General features: G+C 28.9%; 1 protein-coding gene across 1 annotated transcript in view; it reads right to left on the minus strand.

Moving 5' to 3' along the window:
- LOC136968654 (trithorax group protein osa-like) overlaps window positions 1–26866 on the minus strand; it is a 244373-nt gene that overhangs the window by 151882 nt on the left and 65625 nt on the right. The window contains exon 2 of the mRNA XM_067262654.1: window positions 12370–12552. Coding sequence (XP_067118755.1) covers window positions 12370–12552 — 183 coding nt within the window. The remainder of the gene's footprint in view (window positions 1–12369; window positions 12553–26866) is intronic.

The following is a 26866-nucleotide window of genomic DNA, read 5'->3' on the forward strand; positions in this document are numbered from 1 at the left end:
TAGGTAATATTATAGTTCATTTATTTCAAGATTATATATATAGGAGAAAAAACATTTACCAGCTGATATCATAAATAAAATGACAAAATTAACAAACATAACTCTGTTCTATTCATAAATTGTTTTTTTTAAAAAATGACAAAGCATAATCAAAAGTTGATTAATGTATCTCTTATTACTACAAATTATTGAAAAGTATTGAATCTGTCTAATTTTTAATTAAAAATAATGAAATGAATTTAATTGCCTTTCTTAAAAACATCATTTGTCTTATTTTTTTCCCTTAAATGATTTTTCTGTTCTCTTAATATTACAAAATTTAAAACAACATTTTTAAGCATGGTTAAAAAATGTAATTGAAAAAATAGATATTATATGCAAAGTTATACATCTGTCATCTGTTTTTCTTTAAATTATATACAAAACTATTCTCATTTAGAGAATAATTTTATGCATAACAGAGTAAAACAAATGCATAATAACTAAATATCAATTAACAATAATGCCAACATAACTAATATTTTACCATAAAGTTTATAATAAAAACATAATTTTGTGAAAATAGTTTTAAATATAATTTTAAAGATTTATCATCATTTAGGATAATGGAGAACCTACTTTTTTTACGGTGAAAAATGACACCATAGTTAATAATTGATTCAATTAATATAACTTTTCAAAGAAAGTTAATACTTTACACTAGAAAATTCAGAAATTTTAATTGTAATTCAATAACTAATATGACCAATTTTAAATAAAACTTTATAATGAGTGTCACAACAGGTAATACCAAATATGTTTCTTGAATAACTTCTTAAAACTTAAAAAATTTGGTTTCTTTTTCAAGTATCTTTTTTAAAATTGAGGCATTACACACAAAATATTACATCAGTTCTTCAGTTCTTAACTGCTTCAGCTTTACTGGCAGACACGCATGCTTTGAACAAAGTTTTGCATGACATTTTTGTATAATCAAAATTATTTCTGCAGTAACAACTCAAATATTCTGTTTAAGCTCAGGAATCGTTTGTGAATTGTTTGTGTAGACTTTATTCTTCTCATACCACTAAAGTAAAAGTCTAAGGGAGTTAAATCACATGATTTTGGTTGCCAGATAATGTTGTTTTTTCAAGAAATCAAATATCCAAGAAACTATGCAAAAGTGTTTTATCACTTATATACTTTAACAAGATGGTGAAATTTTGTACACATTTTCAAAATCAAAAACTTCGATTTGGCTAGGGTTTCGATTCGAGGAAACTTCAATTTTGATTCTCGCTAGGGTTTATACAAAACCCGACTTTTTAAAAAACCGAGTTTCGAATCTCAACTTTTCTACAAAACCGGTTTTCGAATTTTTGTCCTCTCAAAAATGGAGATAAGGGATATTTACAACTTATTTTAAAACTTTTTAATATTTATAAAATTTCAAAAATATAAAATAAAATCAACCAACGTCTACACAAAACAAAAAAAAAAAAAAAAAAAAAAGAAGAAAATGCTAGATTATCACATTAAACTATCAAGTTTACTCTGTAGAAAACCATAAAGAAAAACAAGCAACAATGAATGTCTACAAATTATTATTTTATTTCTTATTTTTTCCTAAGAAAATAAGATTTTAGAAAGCAAAGAATGTCTGAATATCTATTGCTCAATCGTGTCCTTATTTTGCACACAAAATTGCCAGAAATAGAAAAAACTCTCACACTTACTACTGAGCTTGGTTTAATCATCTTTAAGCATTAAATAATAAATCTAAATTTTTCATTCCTCTGTTTGTTCCCTCTAATACTAAAAACTGTTTCATTAGTGTCTTAGGGCTGGAGGAAGTCACTTTTTCAGGTTCTTGAAGATATTTATGTATAGATTTTTCTACAGCATTTTTAAAGCTGTGGCTTGATTTTCTTTGCCACTTTTTTCATCATTGCAGTCATCTAATAAACCCTACTTCTGGCCAAAAAGAGTCAGTTAACTTGCTATAATAATGCAAACTATTCACTGTTATAACATATCTGGCAACATTCTCAAAGAAGTATGTACAATTACTACTGCAACCCACAGATTGCATCAAATTTTGACTCTGTTGTTCCCTGATGACATGTAGATTTCAGCACAACAGATGTAATAGTTCTGTTTATTCGTATATCCATTCAAACAAAAATATGCTTCATTACCGAAATGATTTTCTTCAAAAATTCACTGTCAGCTTGCATGTTCTGTAATGCCGAACTACTGAATGCATGAAGATGGGAATGGTCCATTGACAGCTCTTAAGTCAACTGAATTTTGTATAAATGCATATGTAAATCTTTTGTTAAAATTCTCTGGAATGTTGAACATGGAATACATAGTTGCCAGAGATAGTGTCTGATGGACACTCAGTTGTATTTCACAACACTTTTATATGTACACTCGATGTTTTCCACTGAATATCCATTATGTGAACACACAAGCATTTGTTTATCTTCCACAAAACTTGTTTCTCTAAATTTTGTAATTAACTTTTGAATTCTTTTGATACTAGATATACAATACTAGATATACAATAACTTAACTAAAATAATTTTCCTTGCATTGCTACTAAACCTCACTGATTTTCATAAAATATTTCAACAATAAGAATGCATTCTGCAAATGTGTACTACCCCATTTTTCCATCTCAGTCTCAAAAAGTAAGATGTTAAATATTATCTGCCAAAAAACTAGCACAACAAAAATTGTGTACAATTCAAATTTGATATCACTTACTGGGACACCAATAATTCTCCAAAACATCTTATATTTTATAATTTAACTGATAAAACTAAACTATTTATGAAAATTATTAAAATTTTAATAAAAAAAATTATATATAAAGTTTATATATAATATTTCAAATATAAAGTTCTAGGGCAAGAAACATTATAATATTCAAATATAAACAATTATAAATGATAATTTTGTTTTAGTTGTTAATTTACAACTTTAGAAATGTGAAATTTTTAATCAATGATTTTCACTAAATATAAGACATTTCAACAACTATGTTAACAGTATTTCCCTCATGACAATTTCATTGCAAAAATTACCAATTTCCTTACTACTGAAGAAAAATAAATAAATGAAGTCTTTTTAGATAATAAAATTGAATGCCATATCATGTTATATTTTATACAGGTTTCAGTTGTTAGGGTGTGACTATGCAGACGCGAGCGAGCGAGAATATGTGGCGAGAAGAGGTGAGATGTGATAAATATCAAAACTTGTCAGATATGTGCGAAAACCAGAAATTCGCTCTCGTCAGTGTTATTTCTTGCTTCTCGCTTGTGCATGGTTTTCCTTTGTGGAAACTAAATCCCTCGTAACCTCTCGCTCATTCCAAATTCACGTCTGCATAGTCGCATCCTTAGACTTGTAGAAAAAAAGAGAAAAGATGCATTACTTTTATTTTTTAAAGAAACCATGAAACAATGATCGAAAAGTTTCCACATTTCATCTAAATAATCAATTATCAAATTTTACCATTTCCAAAAGTCAATAAGTATTAACTTGAATTATTTTTTGTAGATCTATGCAAGATGAATGTTTATAATGTTATCTTTAGAAAGAAAATCTACAATTATTCAGATTAACGATGCTGTTTTACACATCCCACTCCTTTGGAGAACCTCTTCATTGGTGATATGATCTAAATATCAGATCTTTAGGATTTGTTGTAGACATCTCTGTTGGAAGACATCAAGCCCTCTATTGATGTTTCCCGATGTCTTCCAGAACTCACTAACATAAACAGCTATTGGAATCACGATGGACATGAGCAGGAGGAATTTGATTCTCAATGCGATGGATGATGAGGAACAGATTTTGTTCATCCGCCAGAAGACTGTTGCCGCTTTTCCAATGTGACACTCCGTGTACATTTCTGCGTCACCATTTTGGGAAATAACACTACCCAAGTAAGTAAATCTCTCCACCTCCAATCGTTGTGCTCCGACAATTACTTTCCGCATTTGGGCAGTGTTACATACATGCATAATTTTCATCTTCACGGCATTTACCCTGAAGCCAATTTTGTGCGCCTCCCAACCCAATGCAGCTGTGGCATGCTGTAGCATTGTCTCACTTTCCTCTAATAGGACATCATCATCAGCAAAAACCAAATCTCCAAGACGGTCCTGGTCAAACCAGTGGATGCTGGCCCCAACAAGTGCGCCGGACTCTTTTGCCCACCTCATTACAAAATCAAGGGTGATGAGGAAGAGGAAAGGGGACAGGACACAACCCTGCCTGACTCCTATCATAATTTCAAACAAGTCCATATTGACCACCTTCAGTCTTGATGCGACAACTCAAATGCAGGTATAAGGCCTTGAAAATGGTAACAAAGTTTGTCAGTACACCATATGTTATGTGTACACTTCATAACATTGTCGCCCATAGAGGAGTTCAACTGGTCGGCCACATTTTTCATATGGAGAACAATAGGATTCCTAAGAAGCCATGAAATGTGTTTCCCTGGTACCAAACAACAATGAGGACACCCCAGGAATACTTGGCATAGAACTTTTATTCAAGATTTGAAGATGCTCAATATGACTTGGGAGAAAGCTGAAGCCCTTGCCCATGATCGAAATCGATGGAAGATAATTGCTGCCCAGTATGCTACCTAGAATTGAAGGTACTACTACTACTACTACTACTACTACCACCTAACAATGATGATGCTGTAAATATAAATTTATGTGGTAAAAAAATACATACACACAAAATATATTCATGTAGCCCCATGGGCGTTATGTGACACAACTGCCTTCAAACGCTTATGTGGCATCTTTGAAACACCATTGTTTATTCCTAATTGTACAATTACCAGCATCATATCAGAAACTACAATTATATCTTTCATCTTTGTATTTTGTTTTCTTTCTAAAGATGTAAAATACTTATGTCTAAAAGTCTGAAAAATTTTTTTTTTGAGACAATTACTCAGAGCCTTCTTTTTGTGCTACTTCACAGAGAAAATGCAATATGAAAAAATGCTCAAAATGAGATGAAACTTAACACACAGATAGGTTATTAAGTTCTGAACAATTGAATTTAACTTCAAACAATTACATGTCTCCCATAGCCCAATATACAGGATGATCAATAAGAACCACCATGTTGGACAATGCAATTGTTAATGCGACATGGCATAAATTCAAGAAAAGCTTGAATACTGTCTCAGGGTAGTATCATGTAGTATTGACCATAGTCCATGGTTTATCTTTATTATTCTTTAGTAAGGTCATCGATACCCTCAAGAAAATTTTCAATATCCGGGATGACGTGTTCTGGCTTCTGGATTGGCGGCGGGAGAGCATATAACCAGTCCAAAGCTGGTGATGTCCACCAATTGCTTGGGTGGGTTTATCTTTATTACATGACTGTGGGGAAACATTCACTCAACATCCAGTGTCCCATAGATGATCAAATTCTCAATTGGAGAGAGATCTAGGAATTGTGCTGGCCAGGGAATCACCTGGGCATCTTGCAAAGTATGTCTACTGATGTTTACCATGTGGAATCACAAATTATCCTGCTGGAAATTGGCAATGGGTATGTCCTGAAGATATGGTAGTGCAACAGGCTACAGTGCTTAATCAATGTAACATATTGTCAATGTGTCCATGATGCATACTAGAAGTGATTGGCTGTTGAATGCAAATGGCACCCAAACCATGACTCCATATTGATGAGCTATGCAACTCTCCAAAATGGTAGAAGGGTCAGCCCAATTGCAATGTTGCTCAGCAATCATCATTGCTAAGACAGAATCTTGTTTTGTCACTGAACACTATACTGTGACATTCATCATGCCAGGTAGATCTTAAACATCATCATTGTATGTATTCATGATGGTGTGGTGAAAGATATAGTCTTCACAAAAGATGACTTGATCACAAACCTGCCTCAACCAATTTACTGTTAGAATCTTGAGAAAGCATATAATGACAAGAAACTGTCATTATATGCTCTCTCAAGTGTTAAAATAACCAAAGGAAATCAATTTAAAATGATTTAGCATAACATGCAAATAATCTCTAACTGTAAAGGATGAAGACAACATTGTAGAAATTAATATTAAAACACTCACAAAACCAGAAAATCTAGCAGTATAATATTAATTTAAAACTATATTAGCATTAATTTAATAAAAACATTCATTTTTATTAAATCAACATTAGTTCAGTTTGATATCATCAAACATGTTGGAGGCAAACAATAAAATCATGCTAAGTTTGGTGTTTTCAAACTATGTGCTATATTTGAACATTATTTTAAACTCCATTCTCTCTCTTCCAAATTGCTTTTCAGCCTAAAGACAGACAATTTAAGTTAGACGAAAATGCTCGTTTTTATTAGAGAGGTTACAGTCAAAGTTCAAACATTAAACTTGTATGGCAAGCAGAAGTACACGTTTGACATTTGAACTCCAAGTAAAATATGTTGCAGTGCACATTCACAACAATATCCCATGAGTCAAGTGTGCAATGTGAACACTGTGCACTGACTAATGGGATATTGTTGAAAAATGGCAGGAATGTTTAACAACAACAAATGTTGCCAGCAAAGGTAAATAAACAAATTAAACTATTTTAAAGTATTTATAGGATGTTTAATAACACTAAATAATGAATTTTAATTAGCATTGTGTCTCCTACCATACAATAGGATGATAGGACTATCTCATACTTTTGTTGAGGGAAGTGGTGGCTTATGTAAATCTGAAAGCAGCTTGGGAAATTATTTGTAGAAAATTTACAAACATATTACGCTGTTGATGGTTGAAGATGCTGTGGAAGAACAAACCTACTTCTACACAATTATGATAAGTTATTATGAAGACACATTAATATAATATAATATAATATAATATGATATAATATAAATATACATAAATTCTATAGGCACTTCACATCACTTGCAAAAAAATTGAATAATTAAAATAATTTCTGGATTAAAATCGTCTGTTTCTTTACAATGTTATTCATGAATGCTTAAATAATCAATATCATAATTTTAACCCCAAACACAAAAAAAATGAAGTTTAAACCAATCCTCTACTTGCCATGCTAGATGTAGTGAATGCCATTATCAATCTTCTAGAATTGCCAGACGGTGGCGCTCGAACATCTGACATTTCTGTTTTGGGCTGAAAATGACGGCTGCAACCTCTCTATTAAACCAATATTAAACTGCTAAATTTTCTGGTTTGGTGAGTGTTTTAATATTAATATCAACCCAGTCATTACTACAAATTGCAGAAAATGATACAAAAATTGAGCTTTATTTTGTTAGAGAACATGCTCAAAACAATACAAGGATATAGATCAGTTATGAGCAACTTGTAGCCCCCATGGCTTCAGCAATGTAATTTTTATTTTCTTATTTTCTGCCTTGTGCCATTTTGCAACTATAATTAAGTTCATATTGGTAATGAAGAACATTCTATTATTTTAGTATATAATGTACTGGTTGTTACAGTCTGTGGTATTCAGCAGGCTTAAAGCTTACAACTCTAAGAGAAAATGTATGCAGACTATCAAATGCCTATGAAGTTCACTTACACCCATATCCAGAAAAGGTTGCGCATCACTAATGTAGACAGTTGAGCACAGCATTATGGAGAACATATGGCATTCCTGGTATAAGCATTTCAAAGGTATCTCATATCATCTCTCCACTTCACCATCATCATGAAGTGCTACTGAGTATACATCATATACTGATGCTTTTAGACCTCAAAAGAAATAATCTAGAGGGGCCAAGTTTGGGAAATTGGGCACGAAACAGGGCTATGCTGTCTTAACCAGTGGTTGCTAAACCACTCTACAAGCCATTGATGTATATCTGTCCAGGAATGCACTAGTATGCCATTATTCTAATACCAAACCTGCTGCAGTTGTGCCAATGGTAAGTCATCAACATATTCATGATCTGTTTAGGATGTTCAGATATCAGTCACTATTCAGGATGAATATGAGACAAGAAGCTACCATCCTAAATCCCACAAAGATGCTTAGAGTAAAATGCACTTGGTATCACATATGTCACATTCATCATGGAGCACACATTGCCCAATGGTGCACATGGTGATGGCTATACACTCTGGTTTAGGAAAACAGTACCCTGACATAAAATGTGCTGAAGGAGTTGTAGTTCATCATGCTGTAAACTTAACATTATGTTGTACCAACAAATCATTGTGTGGCATACTCTGTATGTTGTGCAGATAGCAGCAAAATGGGTGCTTGTCACAGAAACATAATATCTAGTATATTTGTTTCCTCTGAAATCCACAATCTGATCTAACCTAACCTAACCTATGCTAGAAAGATCTCTCTTATCTCAGGATAGATATAAATGAACGTGCTACATATAAGTGTATAAAGCAAAAGCAAACCAATTATTTCAGGTATTTGAAAACAAAAATCTAAAACCTGAATTGGTTAGTTGTTTTCATTCTTATTAGTCTTTCATTTGCAATAAGAATCCATATCTAGAAACACTATTAAGCTATCAGAATCAATTTTGAATATAACAAGATATTTTAATTAATGTTTTCTTGCATTGCTTCTCACCCATCAACAATGAGAGAAAGAAGTTTAGGAACAAAATTCTTACTGAACAGACACTATTATATCTAAATTTATCTTTTTTCTTTAAAACATATTAAATCTCAACAAATTGTCTGAAATAATTTACATATATATATGAAATTTATAAATATATAAAAAGCTACTAAAAATGAAGTAATCTTCAAAAACTATTTTTGATTAATAAATATCTAAGAGAAAGAATTTTTAAAATTTGGATTTTCATTTTTCTACTACTTCAATAATTGAATATTTAAACATCTCAAAGCCTAATGTTATTAATGTTATTGATCAAAGCCAAATGATCACCATAATGAATTAAGATATTTTTCAGCTACTATTATTAATTAAATTCTAAGTACCTCTACTCCAAATTACTTAGAATTTAATTATTAATAGTAGCCAAAAAATAGCCCTATTCATTATATCAATCATTTGGCTTTAGTTAAGTTTTTAACTAAAATTACTATAAATAAAAGCAATTATGCAGTAAATCACCATAAGAACTGGATGTATTTAGTACTCAAAACCACAGGAACCTTAAATCCAGTCATTGAATAAACTCAAATTTATTGACAAACATTTTCAACCAATGTAAGAATCTGAGAATGACCTTTCAAAAAGGTTGAAAAAATTTGCTCTCTCGTGTCCATTTAACATGGGTGAAAACATTCTGCCTTACATTTTTGTACTAGATATTGGTTTATTTTGCCTTTATTTATTAAGTATAACCAGTTTGAATGGTTTTTTATAAGTATCTTTATACATTTTACAGTAGGCAAAGATGCTTAATCCTTTGTGGTACACCTTCTAGTGTCTCATGAGATAGTATGTAACAGCTATTACATCACATACATAATACACTTCATATTTTCCAATAGCTAGTGTTTTTTAAAACATTGATAAAACAAAAGAAGAAATTATTCTTAGAACTTTTTATTGAACAAATGAGGTTATAAAACATTTAGATAATTAATAATAGGTTACTCCATTTCTCTGTTGCCTCCCTTTATACCTACCATATTTAGTAATTACGTGATGTTTTTGCAAATATTTTGGCCTCGGTCTTGACAAATGAATTTTGTTTTACTATTCTTATGTTCTACAGAAAAATTATCTGTCTAATTATCCAATTGTTTGAACTCACTGTCCTGATTATCTTGTTATAAAGCATGTTATTGTGAAGTTAGCCAATTGGGTGGAAAGATGTCATGACAATCGAGTGATCAACACTGTCGTGTGGGAGTGGAAAGACTCACTGAGGCAGGTTTCCGTCGTAAACCGTTTATTAAATGTAAAAATTGCGCTTACAACTACTCTTAAAATTCGGCGTAAGGCCTATCCGGATGGAGGAAACCAGTCTGTGCAAAAAGTTCAATTGTACAGACGATCTTTTCTCTTCTTCTGGCGAAGATGTGGAGAGCGTCGGCCCTGGGGTGCACAGCACAACTTGAAGGAATGATTTTTGTCGTTGGGGATACCTGGGTGAAACTTGCCGGAGCAGATGTCAAAGACAAATCCCAAAACGTCGTCCAAGCTTTCGTTGTTGAATAGCAGCAAAAATCCAAGAGCAGAGCACTCTGAACTAAGAACCAAGAACTCTGAATGTCCTTGAAACTCGCGGTTTTAAAAGTTTTTCATCCAAAGTTGCCTCTCCATTGGTCTCTCATCGTCACCTGGTGACAATACAAAACCCGACGGAGGGCAGGGGAGAGGTCAACGTCGCAACTAAATACGACTCCTCTCCAGCGCATTTTCCTCGACTTTAGTCTCTTCTATTGTTTAAATAGTTTTAAAAAACTTCCATTGTTTAATCGAGACATTCAATTTCTCGATTGATACCCCACATTTGGACCCCCAGTCGACCCCCGTTCGGGTCCTCACCTTATAAAGCTTGTTATAAAGCATGTCTGACATGTTATAAAGCACCATCCAACACCTTCTGGATCAAAGTTATATAATAGCAAGAAACATCACGAAAATCTAGCCATCTCAAATGCTGTTTGGTATATTTTCAAACTAATATGTCTAAAAATTTATTGAAATTTATAACTGTTAAATACTGATATATATCCAATAAATATGCAACATATAAGCAACTCTTTCAAATACATTGAAAAAATAAATTAAAAAATAAGCACAAATTATATTTATATCACGAAGTGTGTGATGCAAGTATACCACAGACAATGTATCACATAATTCAAAGCTGTTAAACAACAAAATGGATAAACACAGAAATACCATTTGATGTGTAGATGGTGACATATGGTACAAATGGAGAATACTGAAGAGTACAACTGTCCCATTTATGTACAATGTCTTACACAACACATTATTGAAATTTTGCAGCAATTTGCCATGGTCACACCCTTCAAAAGGTTAATTAAGAGAGAGGTAAACCATAACTCATTTGTTAGTAAATTTGAATTGAAAAATGTGTTAAGTTTCTTTGTATATTTTATGTTTTGAATACAATTCATTTGTATAAATATGACAAAAATCAAATTTTTGTTTAAAATTACTATTGAATTTTTCTTTCTATTATGTCCTCACTAACAAAATATATACAATATATAATATAATAAAATTATTTAATTATAACAAATAACTTTAAATTTTATTAAAAACTTTAAACACAAAAAAATTCAATCCATTCTAACCCAGCTCCTATTTTAACTAAATATAAAAAACACCTTACCACTAGGATATTTAAATTTCTTTACTAAATGTTTTTCGACTCTATTTACGAGCGCTCATCAGGTAAACTGTGTTCAAAAAGAACTCTATATGATATATAAAAGAGCTCCTAATTTATATCATATACTGTGAAATAACAAGGATCCACTCCCAAAAGAAACTAAAGCAGGAGTATACAGGATCCCAATAGTTAATGAAGAGCATAACCTAAAAATGGTATATGTTGGAGTAACTAAAAGGAATTTAAAAACCAGAGTTAAAGAACACCAATATGATGTAAGGAGAGGGAAAGCAAACACGGCCTTGTAGCAATTGCAAACGCACAAGGAACTTTGGTACTTCGGAAGAAATCTAAAATCATTAATGAAGTACACTCGCCCTCTACAGCCATGAATAAAGAAAAAATTGAATTTTTTTAAACACAAACTTAGAAATGAATGTGTTACTGCCAAGGACATAGAATGATTTCCAACAGCATGGAGATACACTATTTAAAAAGAATTGGGAACAAGTAAAAACATCTTGTAATATGTACTGTACAACAATATTGAACAGTTGCCAATCTTAAATATTAATTAGTTAGGTTATTGTATTAATTTTTTGAAGTTTATTATTATTATTATTATTATGTTGGGTTAAGTGAGATATACTTGGTTAACACCGGTGGCTGTGTACTATGCCGGACCAAAGTCAAGGCATAGTAACCAAAACAGAAATTAAAGAAGTGTATCAGTGTGTGTGTCTGTTATTATTATTATTATTATTATTATTATTATTATTATAGTAATTTAGGATTTTAATGTTAAAAAATTCATTAACTATATTCTTAATTCCATTTTGAATTTGTAGATAAATGTTTGATGTTCTGAATTCAAACACAGTTTACCTGAAGAGGGCTCATAAAAAGAGTTGAAAAACATTTAGTAAAGAAAATGTAAATACCCCAGTGGTAAGGTGTTTTTTATATTTAGACTAAAAAATTCATTTTTTTTTTCTATTTTATTGTTTCAACAACAGGTATTAGTTCCAACTAAAATATAGTTATTACCTGCTGGGAAAATGACTGACCAACTAATCTAGTTGAAACATTTTGACCTTGTGTTTGAGAATATGATCTCTGATGATACTGATGGCTATAAGCTTGGGGATGTCCATGAGTTGAATGAGACGGTGATGAATCGCTACCAGAAGTCATATATGGTCTTTTCATCATATCCACAACTGGTCCACTCTGAAATTATTATGAAGCTTTTGAATAAAAACTTTATTTCTTTAATATAATTATTTTTATTTACTTACTTTTATATTATATATATTTAAATATATTTATATAATTACAATATTAATTTAAGAGGAAACATTTAACTTCAACAAATTTATGCAAATTAACAGATTACTGTTATAAAAGTAAATAAATTAGCATGTAAGATGAAATAAGAACTATTTTCAATTTACAGAATTTTAGATTAAATGATACACTAAATTTATTTTACCATAAAATGGATTAGACTGGAAACTGTTTTAAATGTTATGTGATACTTACTTTATCATAAAATATTCAACATGCAGAAATATTTTATAATAAAGATGAAAATGCTTGTATAATAATTATTTAATAACTATTGCCAAACAATCTACCATATTATTGAACTATAGCCCAATAATACAATAAGCACTTAGCATTAATTTTAAAAAAATCAGGTTTGTGGGTTTATTGTTAATAACTATTAGTTTAAATTTGTTATTGTCATCAATTGTAAAATTTTATATGCTGGGCAAATGAAGAAAAGAGACTTTAATATGCATTTCTACTAAGCAAACATGCATGTATATATATTTTATATATATATGAACTCAAATAATTTTGCATATTTCAACTTTACTGTTATCTTTGTAGGAAAAAAAATATTTTACATTAAGATAATCATCATTGTAAATAATCATGTCGAGTATAAATTTTATTAATTTATCCTTGTAAATGAAAAAAATTAAACATAATAATTCTTTTCTCTATACATAAATGCATTATCAATACAAAGTTTGTTATACAGTAAAACCTGTTCAAAACAAAAACTGAATAAAATGGAAATAGAAAATCACTTCATTCTGAAGAATTTTTTTTAATGTTCAATTTCAACATAAACCAGAAACTGTCCAATACAAAAATGGAAGCAGTTTTTAGGTATGAAGAGCATAACGTAATCTTGATAAAGCTGAATATTACAATTCCACTTGTAGACAAATAAGTAAAATCGTCTCAAAGTATAACCATCACTGCAAAGCATGACAAACTGTATTCCAAGAACCATTTCAAGCCTTGTCAAAGAAACAAAGGTCACATGATAAGTGAACACAAAACACGAGATCTTTGTTAAAATTAGTCTTTATTAGAATTAACCAGTGGCAGAAACAAAAACTTTTAAGAATCAAATGAGTTTCTGAGAATCAAGTTCTCAAGAACAAGGAATGAATGCAATTCATGAAAATAACGAGAATAAGGTAGCACAGGGCTGGTAATATGCTTGTACAGAGTAGTTAGTAACTAATTAGTACAGAGTATTCAAAAACAAGTTGATTAACATGTTGATAATTACATAGATTAAAGTAAACAATTAATTAGAATATTAAAATTCCTCAAGAAGTTAAATCACAAAATAATTTGGTCTGTGTATTACTGTAATTTCAATTAGAATTTTTGATGATAGAGCTATATACTAATTTTTAGAACTCAAATTGGCTTGTTCACTGTGATGTGAGTTAATATAGATCATATCCAAGAAGCTTTTGAATATGTAGCACAAGTTCGTGGGAACAAGGAAAAGCTTTTGGAATCAAATACTTTTGATTCTTGCATTTGAATACTCCCATCTTTAGTTGGAATCATTTTGGATTAAGACTAGTAATAAAAATTTTCACATAGCCTGTGTAATAGTAATGTTATTATACAAAGAGAACACAACTGTATGACATGTATCTGATATAGTTTAATAATAAATAAGAATGAAAAAATACTAAAACATGTTCAAAATGAAGCCTGCCAAACTAAAAAAATATTTGGCACTGTTATTCCGGTTTACACAGGTTTTACTGCATTTTTATAAAAGAAACCAGGACCAAACTAAAAACAATATTTGGCCATGGCAGTGTATTAAAAACTGGCCTTCTAAAAAAATACTTAGTATTATTTTTTTATTTAATTGAGTGAATTAGGTTAACTTGAATATAATTTTATAATTGTTATTTATTTTTCTTCTAATATTATATGTAAAATGTTTATATAAAGATATTTCTAATGGGTTTCTAAAATTTTGCATTTTTTGTATAACTCTAATGTCATGTTAACCAACCACAAAGGACACAAGACTCTCTGGCATTTGCCAGAATTGCCAGATGGCCAGTCTGGCCTTGACAGAAACTAATAATTATTTATTTCTTAAGAGCAGTGAATTTAACCAATTTCCAAAAAACATTTAAATTATTACTATTATGATAACCAATAAAATATATGTATAGAATATAACAATATATATGTGATATAGACTATAAAAAAATGATTCTTCCTGAAATACTCATCAAACAGAATTGTTTAAACAAATTGTTTATTCTAATTCTTGTTTAAATTGAAAACAATAATTATATATTTATAAACCATTGATTGGTTTATTTCCAATTTAAGTGAAAAATAGAATAAACATTTTATTTAAATAATTTTGTTTAATGAATATTTAAGCAAAAATCATTTCTTATATTCCATATCATATATATACATATATAATGATTAAGTTATTTGAAGATATAAGCATGTTAATAATACAATCATTATTAAACTTTATACTAATTTGTAAGTCAATAATGATCAGCATAAATAATTGAATTTTTAATATTTGATTAATAATGATTAATGCTATATCTATTACATATTTATATATATTTATAAAATATATAAATAAGTGTAGATAATTTACCTTTTGAGTGTTTGTACACAAAATAAAATGTTATAATCTATATAGAAACAAATAGTGATACCTCAGTTTTCGTCGATAATCCGTCCGAAAACAATCGGCGAAATCCAAAACTGACGAAAACCGAGGCAATTATTTCCATACGAATCAATGTAAATCCAATTAATTTGTTTTAGACACTCCAAAATACATACCAAAAACACATTTTATAGACAATTAATATAGCATTAAATACTAAAAGCAATAAGAAATTAACATAAAAGACTAATTAGCACAAAGATAAAAGATATTTAGCATTAAGATAAAATCAGTGGAATTGTTTGGCTAGACACGCGTGGTAATGTCTTGTCTTGTAGATTAAGGTGACCAACCGTCCTCCTTTTGTAAATTCTGTCCTCCCTCGACACCCGACTGTGAAAAAATAAGTCGTGAAATATCCGCCCCAGGTGTCACTCATGCTAGCTACGCTACTGCGCATGCAGTAGAGATTATTATAGTGTATTATTATTGCAATGAATAAAATGTTTCTTTTATTTACAATATTTTTTCCTTCAATTTATGTGTCCTCCTTTTCATTATAAAAAAGTTGGTCACCTTATGTAGATGCTAGTTGAACATGAGTTTCTAGCCTGTTATCGCCCAGTGGTAAAGCGTGACGTAATTGTCATGTAATAGTAGTTGTATGCATTTATGATGGTCATATCACAGAGAATAATGCCTTCTGGGAGGTCCATTTAACAGTAACTGGCCCCTATTCAGGTGTTACAGACATGGGAAAAAACCGGGAAAACTTCACACGGCAAGCCCATTCCGACAAAGCGCGAACCCACGACCGAACTCCCAGTGTTTGGGGAACGGAACCGTTGGCCAATGGTGGGCTGTCACGGGATAATGCTCACAACAAGAAATGACACCACAATGAGTCGGAAAACACATGGGTCGCCCTTTGTTTTCGAAAAATTAGCAGAGAGGTCACTCGAGCACACCGACAAAATCCGAGGCAATCGACGAAAACCGAGACAAATTTTTCGCAGAAAAATTCAACGAAAACCGAAACCGGCGATAACCGAAGTCGACAAAAACCAAGGTATTACTGTAATAATAATGGTATCTAAAGTTGCTAGGCCAAATTCTTATACATTTTAAAAATATCCAATTCTGAATTTTTGTATAGCATAACTGATAAGTATTTGATATGCATGAACAAAAAATGAAATTTCCTTTCAACCTATTTTTTCACATAATTTTATAAGTTTTAATTAAAAGTATTAGTACTAAATTTTTAAGTAATTAGGAGCATATTAACAAAGTATTAATGCATACTGTAAGACACTTGCAATGCTATGAACTTCACAAGATAAGAAAATAAAACTATTTGAAAAGAAAAACAAAATGTAAGTTATTTTCTTATCTTTGAACTTCGCATTGCAAGTGTCTTACAGTATGCATTAATACTTTGTTAATGCACATATACATATTATACATACATACAAACTTATTTTGTAAAACTCAAATGTGATACTTCATATCTAAAAAAATAGTATGCTTATTCCATTGTTTCATTCTAAATATCTGATGTTGTATAAAAATAATAATAATAAATGAAAAACATAAATTCATTGAACAAGAATATAGAAAATAAGTTATTTTATTTTCTTTGAAATTTATAGCACCACAAGAATTTTACAATTTGTATTAGTGAGAATTTTGGTATATACTGTTATTCTCTAAATTAAACTATTCTATTTATTCATATCCACAAAAATTATTAATAGTGATAAGTAGTACTTGAATTGTACAATTGGATTATACTATTTATTTCAACATTTCACAAAATTTTGCAAAGTCAAAGTACTTTCAACTTTAATACTACACTAACCTACAGAATTAAAAAGAATTAAACATGACTCTTAACTATCATATTTACATTATTTATTTTAATTAATATCTTAAATAAATATTACAACTTAAGCAACTTTTTTTTAAAGTTTTTCAATTTATTTATTTATTTATATTGAGAATTTCAAAATGAACAAAAACAATATTAATTTATAGTACATATTTCACTTAATATATAGTGTGGGATTTAAGAGCAGTTTCAAAATTTGCTAAAGAATTATTTAATTACAGTATTATTTGTAAAATATTTCCAAAATCCTGCTTCTATTACAAGTGATACCATTATTGAAAAAAATCAATATATTAACAAAATGTAATCATTTCAAATAGACTTGAATAAATTTTGAGAATACTCTGAATTTACAATAAAAACTTTTATCTTACAGTTAAGTAACAATTCACTTAAGAATATTCTGTTGATAATGTCACCATTATTCTGAAAATATATTAATAAAGATAACATTAACCAAAAAAACTGTTTTACATTTATATTTTAAAATATAAGCTAAAAGTATCTGTTTGAATTTAACAATTTCAAGCTATTTTAAAAGATAATATTACTAAATAAAATGTGTAATTAATACAAAAATGAATTTTTTTTACTTTAAATATTACACCTAATTATGTTTAGTGAAAACTTGATCTACACAGTTCAAACCGAATATGGTATTTCTGTTTCATGTACTTCATATAACTGGTAATTTAATTTTTCTTTTGCCTTTATATCTATAGTAAAACACAGCCCAATTTAATAAAGAATCATAATTAGTAAATCAATTTCAATTCTTGAAATTCAATGCATAAAAATTATCCTCTTTATTCAGCACAATACCATTACTTTGTATAACTATCAATGTAAAAATTTAATAAATGCATTTATATAATAATTAAATGTATTATTATCTTTACTTCTGATAGATTATTATATTAATTCAAAAGTATAAAAATAAAATCTTCAAATTAATTAAGATGAAGTTAGAAATTTTCAGAATTTCTAATTTTATCATATTAACCTACATATATAATAATAATAATAATAGTAATAAACTTATTTTGTACAAGAGGAAATTAAAATGTACAAATTAGTTTAGATATTTACAAACGTTAACAGGAGATTTTAAAAAAAATTCACAAATTTCTCTATAACTAATATTTATTAACTTACATTTAAATCTACTTTATAATAAAAATTAAATATAATGATTCTAAAATAATTTAGATACTGTATTTATATATTACTTTAATATATAATTTAGTACATTTTATATATTTATTTATTGATATAATTTAAAATTCTATGCATTTTTCATTTGTGTTATAAGATACAATAATGTGGAAAGAAAAATTCAATGTATCTAATTAGTCAAAGCAAATTTCACTTTCCAAATGGCTACTAACTTATATCCAAAAAAAAATTATGTTCTGTGTTTGATTAAAATAGTGAGAAGTTTTTTATGAACTACTAAAAAATAATGAAATTACTTCAAACAAATAATAGTCAACTGGACAATTTAAAGCAGAATAAATCAAAATAATAAACATAAAATGCATAATTTTTCATCCGAATAAAAATTTAATGATAATAATGACATAACAAAAATAAGAAGAGTTAAATGAGAAATTTTTAACCTTTTTTCTATGTTTTAATGATATTGCATTTTATTACCATCTATCTCTGAAATTCTTTAAATAGAAAAAAAAAATTGAAAACGTGAAGAAAGTCAAAAAAATCACTTTAAAGCATTTTTCGAATCAAAACTGCCAAAATATCTTTGAAGATAGCATCGTGAAACTGTCAAGTACATAAGAAGAAAGTTATAAGTTTTACTGAAAAAATTATTTGTTAAATAAAAACAAGTCTAAAGATGAAAAGTTTTTATTTAGTTCTACTTTAAAATAAACTGCACGAATTTTCCAGACAAATAAATAATCCAAAATTTAAATTAAATATTCAATATATTATAATAAAATTAACAAATCATGTATAAAAATCATTTTATATTTATTCTGAAATATTCCAATCATTAAAAAGCAGAAATTCTAAAAAATCATCAAATTTTTATTTTATTATATCTTAAAAAAGAAATCAAAGCTAATGTTTTAATTATTTAAATTTCATGATATTTATTTCAGTAAGAATAAATAATTCATAAAAATTTATCAGTTATTTTATTAATAAATAATGTTTGTACACAATATAAGCTTAAATGAAAATAAGTGAAAAAATAATTTACACAAAATCAATTAAAAATGCAATTTCAGGTTTTTATGCTTAATATTAAAATGTAATTTTCAATTTTATTAATTACAAATCTAAAATATAAAATAATTATTATAAAAAATTAATTAAAAATTATATTTAATATTATTGTAAATTATAAAATCTTGAATATTTAAACATTTACTGATTTTATATATATTAATCATACATTAATTAAAGGGCATTTAATGTATTAACCACAAAAAAAGTGTTTTATGCATTTAGTCTCTTTATGAATCCAAGTCTCCAATAATAATTTTTAAACTTAAAAGTATTAGAAAATGGATAACCAGTTTTCAGAAATCTGTCTTGTTTTGCTGCATCAGATGTTTATACAACTATTCAAACATCAAGGAAGAAGGAAACTTTATAATATACATCCACAAGATGGGAATGAATGAGAATTGATCGTAGGACCATACGTTCATAATATACTTTAGCATCTTCCCTTCGCCATCTAGCAAGTGCAAGAAATATGACTTATTACATGTACTTTTTTTTCTATTGCAGTTTATCTAGCAAAACTATGAGAATACTGCCAGCTGAGGAGTTGAAAGAAAAAAGGGCTATCATTCCATCTTTAGTATATTTCAAATAGTAGTGTATTCCATGGAAATGCAGAAACTCATAAAAGACAAAACATAACATCAATAAGGAATTTAAGATGTTTCTTAAAAATCATAAACAATGTTAACTAGATTTTTTTAAATTTTAATAATATATCAATACATAATTTCTTCCTTTCCAAATATACTTGTTAGTTGGTTATTTTTATAAAAGTACTTAAAATTATTTTTTTTACAAATGCTTTAATAAATAAAACTTTTATACATAAATAAATATGTTCTTTCCTTACTCACTGTGGTAATCTGATGTATTAATGTTAAAATAGACATAGTTTAACATTCCAAAAATAGATTAAAAATTATAAAAGTCAAAGTAAATACACATTTAAGTTTTTCACCTTTAATCACAAAAGTATCATCAGAAATACAGAATTTGTATATACACAAGATGAAAATTCTTTATTGTAAATCAAATTCTATATTTCCAAAATTGCTTTAGATAATTAAATGTGAAAATACTTGAATGTGTATATTATTTTTATGGTTTTCGCTTTACTCGGAAATATACACAGTTCGGCCATACGACGTTAATGCGTCTAAAAAGTTTACGTTTATATATTTTACTACTTACGATCATAAGCATATTAGTTAATAAAAAAATAAATAGATAAAGCTCGTCGTATCCCCAATGAGATATCAGAAAACATTTTTTCAAGACTCATTGTTTTTATTTTAAAATGGCTTAGATAAAAACAGTTTTGTTAAATATATAAACAAAGCCAAATAAACAACATTTATCAGCATTAAAGTTATTGGACTATTGTCACTTTCATATCTTTAAAATATATATATATATACTAAAAACATTTAAAATTTTTTATAAGAATATCTGTTTTCAAATTTTAAAATTGTTTTATCAACTGTTTAATAACAAACTGCAACAGTCTGCAAGAATCTTTAAAATTATGATGAATTTGGAAATAGTTTCTTGCAGAATATTCTTACAAACAGAAACGAAACTAAATAAATATAAATATGTCGGCCTTATTTTGAAATATCTTATTATAAAAAATAGCTTTCAGACAACAGACAAGAGATTAAATATTTTTGAACCTTTACTTAATAACAAGTTAACTTATAAAATATTTGAAATACTAATTTACTAGGTTTAATAACTTTCATTTGATAAGACCAAACAATTTGCTAGATTATATCAGGCTATAATATGGTTACTATTTAATAATTATATATTCAGAAATTTTGCCTACAAATAGGCATTATTAAATAGTAGCCATATTGTATTGATAGCTTGATATAATCTGACAGATCATTTGGCCTTAATCAAAAATCAAGTGAATATATATCTTCATTTAATATTTGAATAAATAGGATCTTACTATTATTTTATTAATAAACCTATTAAGATCCTATTTTATAAATAATGTGTAATAAAGGCCATTATTCAATACCTTAAAATAAGGTAAATAGTAACACCTTTCTGTCTAAATAATTGTTTAACTCCAATACTGTTAATAATGTGATCTATTAAGTTGTCTTAAAAACATCAGTCTTATTCTTTTTAACGACTTCGGTAGGCGATACACAAAGTAATCGAATTCCCCGTTTTTCTTCTTTTTACTCGACGTTTCTTTCTACCCCACAAGTTGGGGCGAATAAAAACAATAAGTTAAAAGTTATGTTTTGTTTCTATTTTAGAACTAGATATTTAAAAGAAAATGCCTTTTCTTTGCCAAAATTGTTTATTAGTTATATAGACCTTATATTACAGAGAAAGAAAACAGAACTTTTACAAAACACTGCTCAATTCATTCAGTTGTTGTGGAAAATGGAAGAGCTTTTAAAAATTACTCAAGTCACCGAAGTCTTTGGAAAAACTTATACCGAGGAGCTAGTAGCGGGGACAGAGTTTACTAACGATATTCCCATATATGAAATAAAATTCCTCACATATCTCCAAAAATCTTCTCATCTGGTGTTCACCTACAGGAAGAGCTCCACAAATCTACATTCTTCAAATTGATAGACTTTGGCAACGTACGGTCTGCCGAAGAGTCCTCGTACCTTCCGTACACCTTCGCTACAGAGAAGTCGCCGAGTTTAAGAGAAGCGTCCTCGTTAAAATAAATCGAGATTACTACGAAAACACTACGGAAAACAGACCTAATTGTGATCTATTTAGCTATTTCGGTGCTAGATCTTACGTTCAAAGTTTAAACCATTGGTATTGAAAAAGTTTGCACGGAATGAACAGAAACAGCCATTTATGTTGTGTTTCTATTCATCTCACGATCAATGATTATAAAAAAAAGTATTTAATATACGAGTAATTTCAATGAAAATGTAACAAAATGATTCTAAGACCGTACACAATTTTTCAATACGTCGAGTCTTATAATATGACACTTAAATGCTTTTGATGTTTGACAAACTGCTTGTATCTAGCCATCCTAACACGCAAATGGACCTGGCATCTAGAACAGTGTTGCTAGCCTAACAAAACATCATCTATACTTTGTCCAAAGAAATATCATAGTGAAATTTGTTGGTTAGTTTCTTTGTCAAATCTTACATACAAAATTTTCTCGAAGTTTATTCATAGTGTAAACGAAACGAATAGAGCTAGAGCATTAAAACCGTCAACAGAAAAGAAAATAGGCTACCTCGATTTTACTAATCGATTTGTTTGATTACACAGATAAAGTTTCTTTCGATTAATTAACTCAAATTTTCATCTAATTCCGAAGGAGTTCAAACCTTATTAAAGAATCGTAAGTCTAAAAATACGTAATAAATCACGGTTTTAAAGTTCTAAAACAAAATTTCAATTACGTCTTAAAGTATCAAAAAATAATTTTTTCAAAAATTTAAGCAAAATAAAGTTTATAATTTTAATACTTATTTTTGATCAACTATTTTACTTTTTAGTATATGCAACTGTCTTCTAGAAAATATTAATCATAATAATATGAAATTATTAAATATAAAATGAATAAACATGATATATGTTATACATTTATTCATTCAAAAACTAATAAAATATTATGACAAGTCAAGTTCAGGAAATTCAGTTCATCTACAATATATGGTTTATGATAAATTATTTTCCATCCCCCTTTCGTACAGATATAGTTTAGAAATCTGTTTTTTCATTAAAATTAAATAATAAATCAAAACTCTCTAGTCTACGTCAATAATAGACGATATAAAAACTTAACATCTAAGAAAGACGAAAAAACACACATACAATGTGGGAAACTAAAACAATTGAACTACAGAAAAATACAAAGTTAAAATACAGCAGAATTTAATACGCTCTATTTTAATTTTAAATTAATATAAATTTTAACTCACAATTACCATATTATTCATTTATTTATTTTTCAAACATTTACAAAACAATAAAGCCAACTTCAAAAAGTAAATTTTCCTCAGAATACAAATGCAAAACTCACACACATATATATATATATATATGTGAGTTAATACTTATTATATATATATGTAAGTATTAAATTTTATTTTACATATACTTAGAAACAAACATTAATTTACATGTTAATTTTACATAATCAAAAAGTCTTTCTTTGTGAAAAACCTAAATCAAAAAGAATCTTCTCTATGATTAAATCAATATTAATAATTTTAATAACCATTAAATATATACAATCAAGAAATAGACAATTGTAAACTAAAAGTAAATACTGTATATCAATTTCATTAAATAAAGGCACCGAAACTAAAAATTCTAATTATCATATTAGCGTAAATAAATTTTAAGTATAAAAAAATTAATTTGTTCCAATAAATATACAACGCGCATTATTTTAATACATTTTGACACACATTTATTATTTTAAATATACAGTTTTATGTCCTATTAAAAAATCAACATTTATTTATCACGCGGGTTTGTTATAGGGAAAAAAACAAGTCAAATTACAAACGAAAACGATGATTAAAACTTAACAATAAAACACGTCAACATTACGCGACGTCAGAGAAAAGCCGTCTATCATTCAAGAATCATAATAGGACCGGTTTGTTTAATTAGTATAACAGACACGCGATATCCGACTGCTCTCGACTATCTTAATGCCACCCACTCCCATCAACCATTAGATAACAGTTTCGACCGGTTTCCGCGTGCGATCTTTCAGTTAAACTTGACTTATTAACCCACTTTTTGAAGAGCACGCAACAAAAATAACCTCGATCCTTTGTCAATTTTTTTTTTTAAAGATAGGATAAAGTCAACGATTTAAACAAATTTAAGTAAACAACGTAAACACAATCGTTATATATAGAAAAAACATTCAGTAGTGAAATTGCGATAGATGCCGTATTTTGATACGCAGTAATCGTTTCGAATGCGCAAAACGCGAATTCCGCTCCGTAGTTCCAAAATTTTCAAAACACCAAATGGCTTCGGAAATTTTGATATCGTCACAATCGAACCGCACCACGTAATTAAATAAATGAGGTATTTTAGAATATCCGAACAAATAAGTACGACGTCAGAAACTGTACAATAAACTTTAAAAGCAAAGTAAAGGCTCGATTACGTCGCGCGAGTTTACTAGTTACTCGCCAACGCGCAAACTGGCGAAAGAGTGAACGAGAGTACAAACACGGCCAGTGTCAATTAAACCGGACTAGTAAATTCGCTTACTACTCGCTATTAGATTTGTAGCGTAGCGGTATTTTCGGCCACGGCGTAATTCCGCCGGGCGTAACGATTTTTCGCCCGTTTAATCGACGTAACGGCCAGAGCGCAAAATTAATCCAAAAGTAGCGGCATTCTCGGGAAAAATAATTATTTTATACGCATTTCGAATTCGAGCCCAAACTATAGCAACCGAAGAAAATCTCCGACGGCCGTTTTCCGCCGTCGACATCGACTATCCTTCTTTTCTATACCGCCAGATGCCGACTGGTCGAAACATAAAAGGTCGAGAAAGTGGAAGTATAATAATAAGTTTTTAATAATTTACGAATAATATCCATTATTACGTTATATAAAACATCCCAATTACGTAGAATAAACGTTAAAGCGAAAGACGAGATATAGACACGGTCTACTCGCGGCTACTAAACTCGACCGGCAAAACGTTACCCACCGACGGATTGGAAATTACAGTATATACTTTTTTAATTGCGAATCGCATCGCTTAAAAACGTCGATAAAAACTGCTTTTTTTGCTCGTTCAAATTTCCACGTAAATCATTTACAATTTCGTGGCCGAATCTATAAGTACTATAATATAGTCTTATTTATAACGCTTCCGCTTCAAAAATTTTTATATCAATAATATCCACATTTATTTTTATAGACAAATTTTATTAGGATGCGAAACGTTATTTATGTATAACAACACATTTCTTTTCCTCTTCTAGAAGGTCGCGAATGGCTAAAAAAAATTTACTCGAGTGTTAGATGGCAAATATTTACCGTATTAAAGTCCCTATCGTAAAAAAATATATTTTTAATTCGCGATATTTGTTCTTATACCGAAAAATTTAGCAAAGTACGGAATATATAAATGCGGGTTAAAGTAGAATAGGAAATTATTCGCCCGTTTTTCTTAAAAATAGAAACTAGAAAAGATTTGGAGATGAATAAAAAGGACGTTTTTGATATAACTACGATAATTTTACCGGGGATTTGACTAAGATTTCTAAATTTATTTAGAGTCGATTACGCGCTTCGATATAATTTGTTTCCGGATTTTCGCCAATCCCTTAATTATCGTCACCGACGGATGACGTATCGTGCCTTATTACACGATTTAATTTATTCGACTGCCTCCGTGACGAGTGCGTTAACGCGTTACCTTGACAATGACGGAACGACCCGATTCGAGGTCAATAATTATTACCGCGCTTTATATTCCGATCGGGATTTAATTTCTAACATTTTCTCGACAAAAGACCGCTAATTACATTTAATATATTCGTTTAATTCCGAGACTCTAATTCGTTACGACCGGTCAAAATATCATCGTATAAAAACTGTTCGATTGATTTTAATAAAACTATTTAATTTAACGCCTTCCGTTAAATTATATATTTATTTAAAGGAAAAAATTTGCAAAGATTTCGTTGACGTAAACGTTAAAATTCAAAAATACGACGTTGTAATCGAGGTGTCTTGTTCTTCTCGTTTCGCTATTACGAAGATTGAACAATTTAATTAAATTATTTTAATATTAGCTTTCGTTTATTTGAAACGAATGTGTCGAATGCATTTTCGGAACACAAATAATGTTTAAATTAGTATTTGATTACTAAATGGACTAGTCTATTTTATATTATATTTTTAATTAGATTGAAAATTAATCTAGAAATATAATGACTTATATTTTCGTTTGCCAGTCCTCGTTCAAAACACAATATTAATACAATAAAGTATGGTGTTTATATTCGCTATTATAAAAACATAGAAAGTTTTTTCCTTTCTGCTTTACCGATAACAAAGCGATAAAAATTTCGTGAAAAAATATATCAAAACTATCATTAATAAACCAATATAGAACATTAATAAAAACAACAAAAATCTTATTGGGTTGAGTCGTAAATAAGTTCCGTTAGCCAGTAAGTGTAAATGACTGTCAAATACTTGCCAGATGTGTTGCTTCGACTGAGTTTTATTAGTGGCTATTAGCAAATAGTCTATAAATGTAAATTTTAACTCTGAAGTGTCAATAATGTAATAAAAAATTATTTTTGAATTCATTTAAAATGGACCGTTTGAAAGTGCATGTACGCCATATCGTGTTGTGGGAGTTTAAACTCGGCAATAACGCTACAGAAACGGCAAAAAAAAATTTGCAATGTCTA

This window comes from Centruroides vittatus, unplaced genomic scaffold (assembly GCF_030686945.1).
Source record: "Centruroides vittatus isolate TY-2023 unplaced genomic scaffold, ASM3068694v2 contig_150, whole genome shotgun sequence".
Classification (NCBI taxonomy): Eukaryota; Metazoa; Arthropoda; class Arachnida; order Scorpiones; family Buthidae; genus Centruroides; species Centruroides vittatus.